The sequence below is a fragment of the Crocodylus porosus genome, unplaced genomic scaffold, assembly GCF_001723895.1.
Source record: "Crocodylus porosus isolate Cpor-Errol unplaced genomic scaffold, CroPor_comp1, whole genome shotgun sequence".
Classification (NCBI taxonomy): domain Eukaryota; kingdom Metazoa; phylum Chordata; order Crocodylia; family Crocodylidae; genus Crocodylus; species Crocodylus porosus.
In genome coordinates, this window is record NW_017728937.1 from 752,197 (window position 1) to 765,997 (window position 13,801).

The 13,801-nt window shown below is 55.2% G+C and overlaps 1 protein-coding gene across 1 annotated transcript; it reads left to right on the plus strand.

Annotated features, from left to right (window-relative positions):
• Nucleotides 1-742: 742 nt before the first annotated feature.
• Nucleotides 743-11,964, plus strand: SSRP1 (structure specific recognition protein 1). Its single transcript, XM_019547207.1, has 16 exons — nucleotides 743-930; nucleotides 2,028-2,213; nucleotides 3,004-3,109; nucleotides 3,402-3,592; nucleotides 3,689-3,919; nucleotides 4,348-4,451; nucleotides 5,166-5,294; nucleotides 6,698-6,919; nucleotides 7,282-7,354; nucleotides 8,002-8,140; nucleotides 8,438-8,483; nucleotides 9,527-9,650; nucleotides 10,325-10,495; nucleotides 10,756-10,847; nucleotides 11,107-11,287; nucleotides 11,401-11,964. Exons 1-16 carry the CDS (start codon nucleotides 877-879, stop codon nucleotides 11,467-11,469), a joined length of 2,118 nt encoding a protein of 705 aa, XP_019402752.1. The 5' UTR covers nucleotides 743-876; the 3' UTR covers nucleotides 11,470-11,964.
• The last annotated feature ends 1,837 nt before the right edge of the window (nucleotides 11,965-13,801 follow it).

The following is a 13,801-nucleotide window of genomic DNA, read 5'->3' on the forward strand; positions in this document are numbered from 1 at the left end:
GGAGGGGGAGCACGGCATCCCCTCTGCTTCTCCCCAGGGGCTGGGCCTGAGACAAGAGGGCCCCTGACAGCCAGAAGGGTGGCCGGGGGGGGTAGGCAGTGGTGATGCCACAGCTAGGCGTCATGACGTCACCATGACACGTGGCCACCCCGTGACGCACGAACCATCCTGAGGTTGAGGACGCGTCACCCCGAGGCACTGACCAGGCGGGGGGTCGCCTTAACAGCCCCAAGGGAGGGGAGGCTAAAGCTCTCCCAGGACTCTACAGCGATAAGCGCCACCGACCCCTCAGTAACGCCCTTATAGCCACCACCACCTCCCAGCCCCACGCAGAAGATTGAGCCACCGAGCGGCCGCTCTAGCCTCAGGCCTCCGGACACTCTATGCTCCCAGACTCCCGCCCCCGGCGCGCCCTCTCTCGTCGGAGGCCTCCCACAGCTCTATGGTCGAGCTGGCGGCCTAGAGCGGCTTGCAGCGTCGCCATGGCCGCCCGGGCCGGAAGGCGGAAGTGAGGGCGCTTTCCGGTGGCAGAGGCTTCGCGCGAGGTTCGTGTTGCGCAGGCGGGAAAGTGACCCCAGGTGAGCGGGAGAGGCGCGGGGCAGGGGTGGGGAACGGGTGGAGGGGGACCGCCCCCCCCCCCGGCTACGTGGGTGGGGGCGGGGCCCGCTGTGCTCCCTTGCCCCCCCGCGGGGCCGCCCCGGGCTCATCCCTACTTTTTCGCCGCCAGGTGCCTCCGGCTCAGCCGACGACTGGTGCTTGCCGGCTGCACCGGGGCGCTAACCGCCCTGGGCGTCCTCCCCATCGGGTCCTGCCGCCCGAGGCGCCCCAGGCGCTGCCCTGCCAGCCGGGCGCGGGCCGCAGGAGACAGGAGCCACCATGGCCGACACGCTGGAGTTCAACGAGATCTACCAGGAGGTGAAGGGGTCCATGGTGAGCGTGGCAGGGGGCGGGGGACCCCGGGTCTCCCCCAGGCCGAGGTGGACAGCTGCAGGGCACAATGGAGGGGGGTACCACATGGCACCTGCTGCAGGGGCCTGGGGCGCATGGCCCAGCTTCCCGCCTGCCTTTCTTTTACTGTGTGCTTAAGGCTCAGGAGGTTTGCCCTGTGTTAGGCCCTTAAATTCGAGACCCTCTCCCTGTTTATCTGGAGGGAGGTAGCATCCTGGAGTCCATGCTGACACCAGCGCTCGGGGCTGGGGTTGGGGCTGACTTATTTTCAGACGAGGCACAACGTGATCAGACCCTGTTCAGTTTAGCATCTGTGGGTAATAAAGGGCTTTAAGGCTGTCCATGGAACTGGGGCCTTAGCCCCAGAAACCTACCTGCGTTCCCAACTGGGATTTTATCTGGGCTAGGGAGGACTCATAACTTTCTGTCCTACGCTTCTGAATCATGTTGTGGGGGTTGTGTGAGGGGTCCATGACTTGAGTGATTTGCAGCGTGGGATCTGGCTTGCATGAAAAACTTAAGATTGAGGTGTGTCCATTTGTTGGTTGACCACATGTGTATGCAGGGGTTTAAGCTTCATAAGCTAACTTATTTCAGTCCTGGGACATCTGAATGTGTGGCCACAGTTCCCGCAAATGTTCCCAACTGACTCATGTGCCTGTGAAATACGGCTGAGCAGGGTTCTTGTCTCAAATGGTTAGTTGTTTTTTAAGCCAAAACAGGGTGTGAATGGAGGGCACACAGTGCCAGTTCGGTTGGTTGTGTCCCAAACCATGGCGCTCCTGTGGGAGTCATTGTTGGAGGATGAGGAATGGTTGATTCTGGGGTGCCTCTTGCCCAGGGAGTGGGGGTTGCTGGTATGTTACATCTGACCTGCAAGATGCACACAGTCTTATTTTCAAAAGAAGCGGTAGTGAGGCCTCCTTGGCTCAAATGTAGGACGATGGTTGGCTTCTACGAGTGATTCAGGGAGCACTCTCTGGCCCTGTCCACTTTGTTCATATCTTGCACATGGGCTACGGCCTGTGTGGGGGAGGTTCTGGCTCCAGCCCACCAACCTCTGTGTTTCTTCCTGCCAGAATGATGGGCGGTTGCGCTTGAGTCGCCAAGGTGTGATCTTCAAGAACAGTAAGACAGGCAAAGTGGACAACATCCAGGCTTCGGAGCTGGCGGAGGGTGTCTGGCGCCGTGTGGCGCTGGGTCATGGTCTCAAACTGCTTACCAAAAATGGCCACGTCTACAAGTATGATGGTTTCAGGGAATCGGTGAGTCCTTCTTGTGATAGTGACCAGGGTCAGAGGTGGCAGCTGGTGTCCTAGTGGGGGAGACCTCCTGCCTTCTCAAGAGGATGAGCTAATGGTCTCTTAGCTTCTTGCTGGATGCCTGGCATGTAGCTCCAGTGCAGCTCATGCCCTCATGAGTGTTGCATCTTGTTGGATTCTAGTCACGCACCCCTTCCTCCTACCGTCTTTGCATCCTTTTCCTGGACCATACAGTTTGTTGTGACCATTGGCTCTCAGCTTTTCTGTGTTAGCTGCCAGTGCTTTCTGAGCCTGTTTCTCTCCCCTATGAGCTGTCCAGCAAAGACTCAGGACTGGTAACATCTCCTCCCTGTTGACCCTTCAATATAATAACAGGGTCTACCCCACAGACGGGCAATTATTTTGGGCGAAGGGCCACTTACTGAGTTTTGGCAAGCCATTGGGGGCTGCATGACAGGCAGCCAGGGGCAGATAAATATTAATTTTCTGAATTTTTTATGGGCTTCGTGGGCTGGATAGAATGGTGGGCTGCATTTTGCCCACCTCTGGTCTACGCTGTGCTTTTTGGTAAGCGCTACAGATTACAATCGGGCTACCTCCTGGATGGGTATTTCTGCTGGAGTCTCCTTCAGCTGCTCTGTCATCACCCCAGGGACATTGCTGGGGTACTAACATTAGTCTGTCCTCTTGGAGAGGAAGGAAGTCTAGAGCTTTGTTATGAGTTGGGGTAAGGGATATGGTTCAAGCCAGAGGTTCATAATCACTTTTCATCTATGTTTTCTCTCCCACTTAGGAGTTTGACAAACTCTCAGATTTCTTTAAATCCCACTATCGCCTGGAACTGGCAGAGAAGGACCTATGTGTAAAAGGGTGGAACTGGGGAACCGTGCGGTTTGGAGGTGAGCTGGGGAGAAGTTGGATGGGAGGGAGTAGAATTGGGGCACGTCTGTGGTGCTGCAGTGAAACTTTTGGCCCTACCTGCAAATGTTGCATGCTGGCAAGAGTGAAGCTAAGAGAGAGGAACCTGCTGTTTTGCCCTTTTGAGCAGAGGCATTTTGCTTTTGGCCATGGTTGAGCAGAAAAGATCAATGAAAGGTGAACCCACTCATGCGAGGGCACTGGCTGGGATCCACCACATGGGGCAGTCTGGTGACTCCTGCCAATCTATTTGGTTTCCACTGCTCTGTGCAGGCCAGCTTCTCTCCTTTGACATTGGGGAGCAGCCAGTGTTTGAGATCCCTCTCAGCAACGTGTCACAGTGCACAACGGGCAAGAACGAAGTGACATTGGAGTTCCATCAAAATGATGATGCTGAGGTGTCCCTCATGGAGGTGCGCTTCTACGTCCCTCCCACACAGGAGGATGGTGTGGACCCTGTGGAGGTACGTGCAGGCCAGGAGGGCTGGCAGGCAGGGCAGGGGTGAGGGGAAGCCTCTGCTAATCCCACTTCCTTTCCTTCTTTCCCTCGTATGTGATAGGCGTTTGCCCAGAACGTGCTGTCCAAGGCAGATGTCATCCAAGCAACTGGGGACGCCATCTGCATATTCCGGGAGTTGCAGTGCCTGACGCCACGTGGTCGCTATGATATCCGCATTTACCCCACTTTTCTGCATCTGCATGGGAAGACGTTTGACTATAAGATTCCCTACACCACTGTGCTGCGGCTCTTCCTACTGCCCCACAAGGACCAGCGGCAGATGTTTTTTGTGGTGAGCAGCCCTCCTTTCCCAGAGTGCAGACAGCTCATCCCCTGGTCTCTTAAGCTTTGAACTAACTTCAGAGACCCAGTAAATCTCCTTTGGGTCAGGATATGGGGTGTGATCAGGGTGGAGAGCCTGGTGAAGAGGGAGGAGCCCTCATGTTGTTGTGGAAATAGGGGTTTGGGGCAGCATAGCGGGGAATAGAATTTTGAGCTTTGCTCTTCCAGAGGACTCTGACTCCAGTCTGACCACAGAGCAAAAAGGATGCTGGTCAGCTCAAGAGAGTTGTGAGAAGGATGTGGGGCCTTTCCCCTTCTGCGGGTACTGGTTTCAGTCTGGCCCAAAGTCAGGAGGGACTGACTGGGCTCCAGGTTGGGGGTGGAATAGGAAGATTGTGGACATCCCTCACCTCACCCTGTACTTGGCTGCTTCTCCAGATCAGCTTGGACCCTCCGATAAAGCAGGGCCAGACGCGCTACCACTTCCTGATCCTGCTGTTCTCCAAGGATGAGGACATCTCTCTGACTCTTAACATGAATGAGTGAGCATCCTTCCCCTACACTTTGCAGCCCTGCTTAGTGCCCCAGCCAGAGTCTGTCTGCTCCTGCTGCTTTTACCTTGTTTATGGCAGGAAGCTTCAGTTTTTCATCAATCTTATAGGACCCTGACTGCTTGGTCCAAGAGCCTAGTGATCCTCACCCATATGGCTCTGATTCACAGACTCTTTTGGAGCTGCTGGGGGGGGTGGCCTCTTGATGTGTGGAGGCTAGAAGAAAGGAGTGGACACCCCTCTCCCCCCTTTACTTGGTGTAATATACTATAATCCTATTCTGGGAAAACCTCAGTAAAATATATTGGTGTAGATGTCTTGTGTCCTCAGGTATCACAGCGTAGCAGTTGGTTCAATGCAAACTGGCTGTGGCATCCTTACCTGACACCTTGTGGTGAGGCACTGTAATAGTGCTTACTGCAGCATCTGTCCAGAGATCACTTATAGTCTGTGGTCTGGACACTAGTGGCATTTTATATTGGTGTTAATGTGCCATATGTCCAGGCCATCATTCTGTTGGTGTTCTGGGAGCAGATGTGGTTGTCTTATTTCCCCTAGTCTTCTCACTGGTCCTGCTTTTACCATGTGCTGAGGCCTCTGTGATTTGGTTTCTCTGTTGGTACAAAATCTTCTGGGCCTCTTTGGGTGTCTGTGGGTTCAGGCTTACCTCTCTTCTTACTGATGACTTTCTGTTCTGCCCCTTAGGGAGGAGGTGGAAAAGCGATTTGAGGGCCGGCTCACAAAGAATATGTCCGGTTCCCTGTACGAGATGGTCAGCCGGGTCATGAAAGCGCTAGTGAACCGCAAGATCACTGTACCTGGCAACTTTCAGGGGTGAGGCATAGTGTGTGCTGGGGGGAGTGGGTGTTGGACCCTGCAGCAGGAAGACCCATTGTTTTGGGGCATGGGGAATGGGATGGTAGGCTTTGCCTGACTGAGACTGACTCTGGTCTGGCCCCAGAGTACGGGGGCTGCTTAGCATAGGAGGACAGGGAATGGTTTGTATAACTTCTTTCTAGGGGGTGATGGTTTCAGTTTGTCCCAGGTCAGGTGGGACTGACTGGTTCTGAGGCAGGGGTGGGCAATTATTTCAGGTGGAGGGCTGCTTACCGATTTTTAGCAAGCTGTTGAGGGCTGCATGGGTAGCCCCGCCCCTTGATAGGTGCCCTGTGCCTGGTTGCCATGTTGGGACTGGAAATCCCGCCCTCTAAGCTCTGATCTTTGCCACCAGAAGTCCCTTCCCATGTTCCCAGAAATACTCCTTTCAGTGGGGGGGCTTTGCCATCTTGGAACCAGAAAAATACCAAATTATATTCTAAAAAGCAAAGATGTACAACATCCATTAATTTGATTTCAAAAACCATTTTTGCCTTGGTTTACATGTGTTTGTGTAGTGTGCATACAAGTGATTGCACAATAGTTTAAATTGAAGTCTTACACTTGTATATTGTGGGGGGTGGGTATAGGTTTGTTGGGGGCTGTGAGCATGTGGGTGTGGATATGTGGGGGGTTGCGTGGGTATGGGGTTCTTGGGGGACTGTGTAGAGGGAGGGTGGCTGGGGTTTGTGTATGGCAGTGTGAAGGTGGGGTATGGGGACAGGGCAAATCCCACACGCACATGAACACACACACTCTGCCCCTGTCTACATGCAGGCATACATCCCTGTACCACCAGGGCCATGTGCTCCCCTGTCTGGCCATGAAGCCAGGAGTACCATGTGGTGCTGGAGCAGGGTGAGAGCAGGAAGCAGGGAAATAACTGGGGGTGGGTATGGCTGGGCTCCTGCCTCCCGCTGCTAGCTCTCCCTGGGTTCTACTGCCCAGTGCCTGTTGTCTTTGACAGGCAGCCAGGAGCAAATAAATACTTTCTAAATTTTTTAGGGGTCCTGTGGGCCAGATTTTTGCCCGCTCTTGCTCTGAGGAGACTCAGAGCTGCTCCCATGGGAGAGATTTCAATGATCCATAAGCTGTGCTGCCCAAGACAGTGGTACTAAGCTCTCTCTTCTAACATTGTGACGTAGAGATGCCTGTGAGAAGGGTTTCAAATGTGATGGGGGAGGGGGAGGGCTTCTGCCTCAGTGCCAACAGCTGAGGCTTCTTATCCTGCTGTGGCTGACCATGCGAGTGTTTGGGGAGAGTGGGGATAGCCCCTGTATGACTGGACTGTGTGCAAGTGCCTGCACATGGACCCTTTAGGTGTATAACCCAGCTGTGTGTCCCCTCCTTGGCCTGCACAGGCACTCAGGGGCCCAGTGTATCACCTGCTCCTACAAGGCCAGCTCAGGGCTGCTGTACCCACTGGAGCGTGGGTTCATCTATGTGCACAAGCCCCCTGTGCACATCCGCTTCGACGAGATCTCCTTTGTCAACTTTGCCCGTGGGACCACTACCACCCGCTCCTTTGACTTTGAGATTGAGACCAAGCAGGCCACACAGTACACCTTCAGCAGCATAGAACGGTGAGCATCCTACCCCTGTCCCAGCATCTGTTCATCCTTCAGCCACCACTGCATATGGTACATCTTCAGGAGCATAGAGAGGTAATTGTGCCTCAACCAAATGCTGACGGCTTGCTAAGATCCTATAGGTGCACAAGCAGCCATCCTCTTCCATTCCCTCACAGCTCCCCCCTCCTCCAGCTCCCTGGGTGACTCATTACTGATGTCCCATGCCTCCTGGGATGGGCTCCTTTCCCTTGCCACAGTGCCCTCCTCCCTCAGGTAGTTGGCTGTGCCCCACATATGCTGTAGGCCTACCAGTGGTGTGTTGATTGGGGGAGTGTTGGGCCTGGCCTTCTTGTGACTGCTGTTTGGTCCTGCAGGGAAGAGTATGGGAAGCTTTTTGACTTTGTCAATGCCAAGAAACTGAACATCAAGAACCGAGGACACAAGGAGGTACTGGCAGGGTGGGGGCAGGGATGGCAGGGTTGGCCTGGCCCCCCTTTCCCACTACTGCTCTGGACTTGCTCCCCGACTGGCCAGGGGTGCATGGGGGGGGGGCTGGGCTGGGCCAGGGCTTCTTTCTTCTGCTCCAGATTCGGCCTCTATTTCATTTTCTCTTCTTTCCTTGCCCTTGTAGAAGAAAAAGGTCCGTCCGATTCCCCTCTTCTTCCTCCTCCTCCTCCTCCTGGTGCAGGTTTCCTGTGCATGGCTGTGGTGATCCCTACTAACCCTCATAACCATGCATGAGCCATAAGAGGGAAGGGGGGGCTGTTGCTCCCTGCTTTCCCCCTTGAGTGGGCTTCACTTACCCCAGTTCACACCACTGGTGTTCCCTGCACCATCCCCAGAGCGAGGGGCACACTGGATGTGTGCTGACATTCGTCTGTGGACTGCATGCCGCCTCTGCTCAGAGTGCTGGGGGCACCATGCGTGGAGTTGACTCCTAGGGTCAGGGCAGTGCCCAGGAGCATGCTGGGAGTTGTAGTTCTAGGTTTTCCGCATGCTAGGGTGGGGAGGAGAGTGTCTGTCTGCCCCTTTTTGAGGGTGGGAAGGGGGAAAGGGTGGAGAGCAGCACTCACTGCCTCCCCATGGTGCTCCAGGACATCAAGCAGAGCTACGATGAATATGCTGATTCAGATGAGGACCAGCATGATGCCTACCTGGAGAGGATGAAGGAAGAGGGCAAGATCCGTGAGGAGAATGCCAATGACAGCAGCGATGAGTCTGGGGAAGAGACAGGTGAGGGCCCTGCCTCTGGGTAGGGTGGGCAGGTGAGGCAACAGCAGCATTGGCTGCTTCCTAGTGCTCTTCTCCTTGCAGCTGAGAGCTCTCCCTAGCTCAGACCTGGGAGATTCTGCCTCCTTGCTGTGGGTGGTTGGGACTATTGACTCAGTCTTAGTGGTGGGAAGTGGGGAGGTCCTGTCTTCTTTATTTGGTCCTTTCCCAGCCTCCTGAGAGCTTCCAGTGCTGTGTACCTCCTGCCCAGCCTGCCATGACCCCCAGCAGTCGGACTGACTTGTATGCTTTCTCTTCCAGATGAGTCATTCAACCCTGGGGAGGAGGATGATGATGTGGCAGAGGAGTGAGTAGGGGCCAGGAGGGGTCTGTTCCTATTTCTGGGTGGATGGGTAGGCACGTGTCCCTTGATATCCTCTTGGCATGGCCTAAGTGGTGCTACCAGTGCCAGCCTGGCTGTGGTGGTTGAGGGTGCTATGGCTTGGCATAAGTGCTTACCCTTCACAGTGCTCACCAGTTACAGATCCTGGCTCAGTGGTGGGAGGGAATCTTGACAGGGGATGATGTCAGTGCCATCTTCTCTAGGAGATGTGAGACTGACCTGCTTGCCCCTCTACTGGGGCTTTTCACAGGAGTTGCAGGGAATATTAAGTTAAGCAGTGCCTGAGCAATGTGGCTTGGCTGACTAGTGAGGCTCCAGTTGGGTTCTTCACTTTCTGCTCTCATCGTAGCACTGCCACAAGCAAGGAAGCAGTTACTATCTTTCCCCTCGGATCTGGCTGTATTTCTGTAGCAGGTTCTGTCTGCATCTAATGTTCTTGAGCTAGTTACCTATAAGTTCTTTGGGGGCAGGTGCCTAACACCCTGGGACAAGGGCTCTAATGTTCTGTGCTCATCCCAGGCACTGCGATGAGGCATGAAGTTTGGTCTTTCCTCTTGACTTTAGTCAGGGTTTGTGCTTCAGAATGGTCTTTTGATGAGGGCTGATGTTCTTAGATTGTACCTTGGCCAGAGGGATTCCTTTGAGAGCAGGAAAATGGGCCAAGGGGCTTGCTCTTTGAGGTCAGCACTCACTTGGGAGCCCCTCAAGTGGGAAAGATGAGGGGAGGGTACAGGGCCTTATTGGGAAATTGCAGAGCCAGAACAAGACATTACAGCTTGTTCCCAGGGACAGGATAGGCCCTGGCTTCTTTCTGGGTAAGGGCTGGCTTCTGTGTAAAATGCATCTACCCCTATAGCTAGGCTCTCAGAGGTGATCTCTTTATGTCATGCCCCCAGATAACCTTCATTTTTGTCCTCGCTAAAGCACTTTCTTGGAGTTTGCGATCCCCGCCCCCAATAACTCTTCTGGGCATGGGGCTGATTCCCAGCTGATGCTTCCTCCTGCAGGTTCAACAGCCATCCCTCAGCCAGCTCCTCTAGTGGTGATGGTGACAGTGACCGTGATGAGAAGAAACCAGCCAAGAAGGCCAAAATTGTCAGGGAGCGCAAACCTCGCAAGAAACAGTTGGAGGTGAGGGCTGTGCCCAGACGAGGAGAGAAACGGGAGGGGGTTGGATGTAGTGGTTCTGTGGTCCCCAGTGCTTTCTGCAACCAAGCGACGTCCTCTGTCCTGGGAGGATGGCTGTCAGCTTCACTCCTCACTAGTTTGCCTTGCTCCTGCCCTGCAGGGATCCTTTGTTGGCACGTGAAGACCCAGGTCTTCATGCTACTGATGTGGCCAGTGAGTACCCTGAGGTCTGGGAAGCTGGTCTGAAACTCCTCTCCCTGACCTGACTTCCCACAAGGCAGTGACCAGTCTGTAGAGGGGGTGACTCTGACTTAGACTCTCCTTGTGGCCCACTTGCCAAGCCCCGGCTGGCTCTGTAGCCTCCCTCCAACCTTGCCAGTCCAGTTCTGTCAGCTCAGTGCATCATCTGAGCTCTAGTAGCAACTTTCTGTCCAGGTAGAGCTCCATCAAGAATAATTCCCATCCAAAGGGCTTGTGTTGGTGGGGCACAGTCGATATCCTGGCTGTGGGAGGGGGTGTCCCACTCTAGCCATGCTATTAATGGGGCTTGGGCTGGGGAGTGACCCCAGCCCTTGCTGTGCGGAGATCCTCTGAGCCCATGAGCTCTAAGGGGATCTCATGCTGCTTCTCTCTCTTTCCCCTTCTCCCTCCGTTGCTGCCCCCTTCCACTGTCCTAGGGTAAGAAAAGCAAGGACCCCGATGCCCCCAAGCGGCCAATGTCTGCCTACATGCTCTGGCTAAATGCCAGTCGTGAGAAGATAAAATCAGACCACCCTGGCATCAGCATCACCGACTTGTCCAAGAAGGCTGGGGAGCTCTGGAAGGCCATGTCCAAAGAGAAGAAAGAGGTAAAGGACTGGGAGAAGCTGTGGTAGCATGTTTGAATGGTTAGGGTAGCATGGGTGGAACAGGGGTGCCAAGATGGTGTTGGCAGGCCTGTGTCTGGTGGATGCCATCCTCTGGACCTGAGGGTGGTTGGGTGGCTTGCTGAGTTGAGATTGCCAGTCAGGGGTGGGATGGTGTATGGTGCAGAAGTAGCAGCATGTTGGGTGGGGGCAGGGGTGAAACTGTGCTGTTGTGGGTCTGTGACACTGTGCATTTCCAACAGGTGTGGGAACGCAAGGCAGAAGATGCCAAGAGAGACTATGAGAAGGCCATGAAAGAATACAGTGTTGGGGGCAAATCAGAGAGCTCCAGGACGTGAGTGCACCAGCCTGTGGGGAACGCAGGGGAGGGTGGGAGTGATAAGGAGTCACGTCTCCTTTTGAAGGACCCATTCTGCCCGGGGAAGGTGAGGGAGATGGTGGTGAATGACTTTTGTTCCTTCCCATCGCAGTGGAGCCTGGGCCCTTCCCCCAGGAGGGGTGAGCAAGCCCCCCATGGCTCTACCGTCCCAGAGGGAGGGACCCAGGTGGTGGCTGTGGGTAACCTCTGTGCCCGGTGGCTCTCTTGCATTCAGGGAGAAGTCGAAGAAGAAGAAGAAGAAGCAGGAGAAACAGGTGAAAGGGAAAGTGGAGAAGAAGGGGGTGTCCTCCAAGTCCCCATCTTCCAAGTCCCCAGTCAAGCCCACCACTGAAAGTTTCAAGAGCAAGGAGTTTGTCTCCAGTGATGAAAGCTCCTCAGGCGAGAGCAAGAAGGAGGTAGGTGCAGCACTACCTTTCATGGGTGGGGGCCCCATCCTCCTGCTGGCTGCTGTACCCATGGCTCTTGCATGCGTCACCTGTTGACCCTCTCTTTTCATCCTTTCCCCCAGGACTCGGAGGAGGAGGAGATCGCCAGCACACCCCCCAGCTCAGAGGACTCAGCATCTGGCTCAGATTAGAGAACCTACCCCTGCCCTCCCTTCAGCCCCGCCCCTTGTGCCAATGGCACTGTTCTTAGTCAGCAGGGTAAGGCCCAGTTCTCTGTGCCCAGGTTTCCCGTCGTCCAGCTGGGAGGACTGGAGGGGTGGTGTTGTACCGGGGCCCGCTCCATTGGCTAGAACCAGACCTTGGCTCTGTTCTTTCCCTGATGCCTCTGCCCTGGCCCCAGCCACCTCCTTCCCCTGTGTCCTGCTCCCTGAGCTCTACCATCCTCCACAGCTCCTGCTGGTGAGGGTTTAGGAAGCACACACTTCCTTTCTTTGCGCGTCACTGAAGGTTACTTGGGAGATCCTTTGTGTGATAGGCTGTGAAGAGGGGGGGGGGAGTGTTGGGGAGCTGGCTGCAAGGGCTCTCTGGCCCTATCAGTGTTTTTATGTTTCGATTTGTTTCTTCTTTTTGTATTTCTGGGCTGCCACATGGTTAATGGGTTGAATTAAAAATCAAGTGACTTTGGACGGAGTTTCTCTGGGGGTAAACAAAGAGGGATGGGATGGATGGACACGCAGACAAAGAGCCGTATCTGCCTAAGAGAGATCAACACCCTCACCCATAGGGGACTGATGGCTTTGCTTGTGCCAGGTGCATATCCCTGGCACTTGTGTGTGTGATACTTCCCACAATGCTGAGTTGGGGCCAGAGCCTTATCTCACTGCCTTCCATTAAGAGTACTGGCCCCTGCAGGTGGCTGTGGCAACCCTAATTGTGTTAAAGGGCCATCTAACCTCTTCAGAGCAGCCTAATGGAGGCAGGCAGTCAATAGAGACCAGCCTTAAGCTGAGCTCAGGGGCTCTCTGCACTAACTCCCAGTAGGGAGGGGCAGAACTACCCTCTGGTACCACTGTCACTTTCAAGGAGGACTTAAAGCAGCCATCCCTGCTGCAGACACAGGTGGAATCAGGAGCTCAGCTCTGCCATACCCTGCAGGAGGCATAAGGGAGAGGCTACATCTTGCCATTTCTCCCCTTCTCCATCTCCGCACGATTAGTGTCATTTTCAGTTCCACCTTTGGGCCTGTAGCTCTTACCCTTTAATCAGTAACAGCCAGGAGAGGAGGGGGAGAAGCTCTGTAAAGTGGATCAGCAGATGGATGGGTCCACTTCCATTACAGCTCTCTCCCCACTGCGTTCCTGCCAAGGCGTGCTAATCCGACCTGGGGAATGCGTCCTGATCAGATTAGTGCCTATTACTGGACCTCAGTGCTCCATTAGAGGAGCTACAGGAGACCTTCCGGCTCCACTTCCCATCACCTGTGATGCAGAGCTCCTTCTCTGTCTTCTTTAATTGAATCAGTGCTGAGCTGTCTTGCTGAGAACTGTCTTTGCAGCTCTTGGAGAAGGGGAAGAGAGCTGTGCCTTGTGGGGGGGAGGGGAGGTGGAATGTGCTGGGCAGGCTGGGGCCCTTCCGAGCCAGCGGAGGTTAATGTTTGTGCAGATGGAGGATGCCTTGCTAGTGAAATTCCCTAGGCTCCCATTTCCGTCAGCTTAGTTTTCTGGAGGTTATTTACTGGAACCTCCCAGCTGCCAGCAGTTAATTGAGAAGGAGATGTGCTACTGGCAGCCAAAGCAACTCCTCCATCCAAGCGGGATGCATCTGTCCTTATACTGGTCCTGTGAGCCAGATAAAGCACTGGGGCTCTCCCTCACTTTCCAGGGGGTGCTGCCTCCTCTCTGGGTGCAGAAGCAAGGAGCACGGGGGTGGTGTTGGGTAACACACAAGTTGTGGGGAGAGGGTTGCCCGACACTGGTGTGATATGGGTGGCTGCTATGGGTGGCTGCTGGGTGGGGTGGGGGGGCATGCTGAAGAGAAGGTTTTGCATCCAGTGTATTGAGAAGTGCTTGCCCGAGCTTCTGTTGGTTGTAGCTGACTTTACAACAAACTGCGGCTAGGGCAGGCTTTGGGGGAGCAGGACGGGAGAGCTGTGGATGGAGGAGGTGATTGTGTGGAGGGGTGCAAGAGTGGAGAGGCCGCACACTCAGCCCCTGGGCGCGGCGGGGCGACGCGCGAGGAGCGCCCCTGGGCACGACGGAGCTACGGCCCCAGCTCCTGCAGGGCCGGGACCGCCCGCCGGGGGTGCTACAAGCACATGGACCTACGGCAGGCGCGGGGCCGCTCTAGCCGCCCTCTTCATGGCGCAGCGGAGCCCCGCCGGCGGCGCGCGCACCCGGCCCGCCATGACGTTAATAACACGCGGGAGAGGTGGGGCTACGGGCGGCTCCGCGCGCCTCATGCATATGCAGCAGGGGCGGGCGGGGCTCATGAATATGTAGAGAGGGGGACGCGGGCGGTGCTGAG

Coding starts and splice junctions, on each gene's coding strand:
- SSRP1 (XM_019547207.1), top strand. CDS start 877: ATGGCCGACACGCTGGAGTTCAACGAGATCTACCAGGAGGTGAAGGGG. Junction 3,593..3,688: donor ATGGTGTGGACCCTGTGGAG/GTACGTGCAGGC, acceptor CGTATGTGATAG/GCGTTTGCCCAGAACGTGCT. Junction 11,288..11,400: donor CAGGCGAGAGCAAGAAGGAG/GTAGGTGCAGCA, acceptor CCTTTCCCCCAG/GACTCGGAGGAGGAGGAGAT.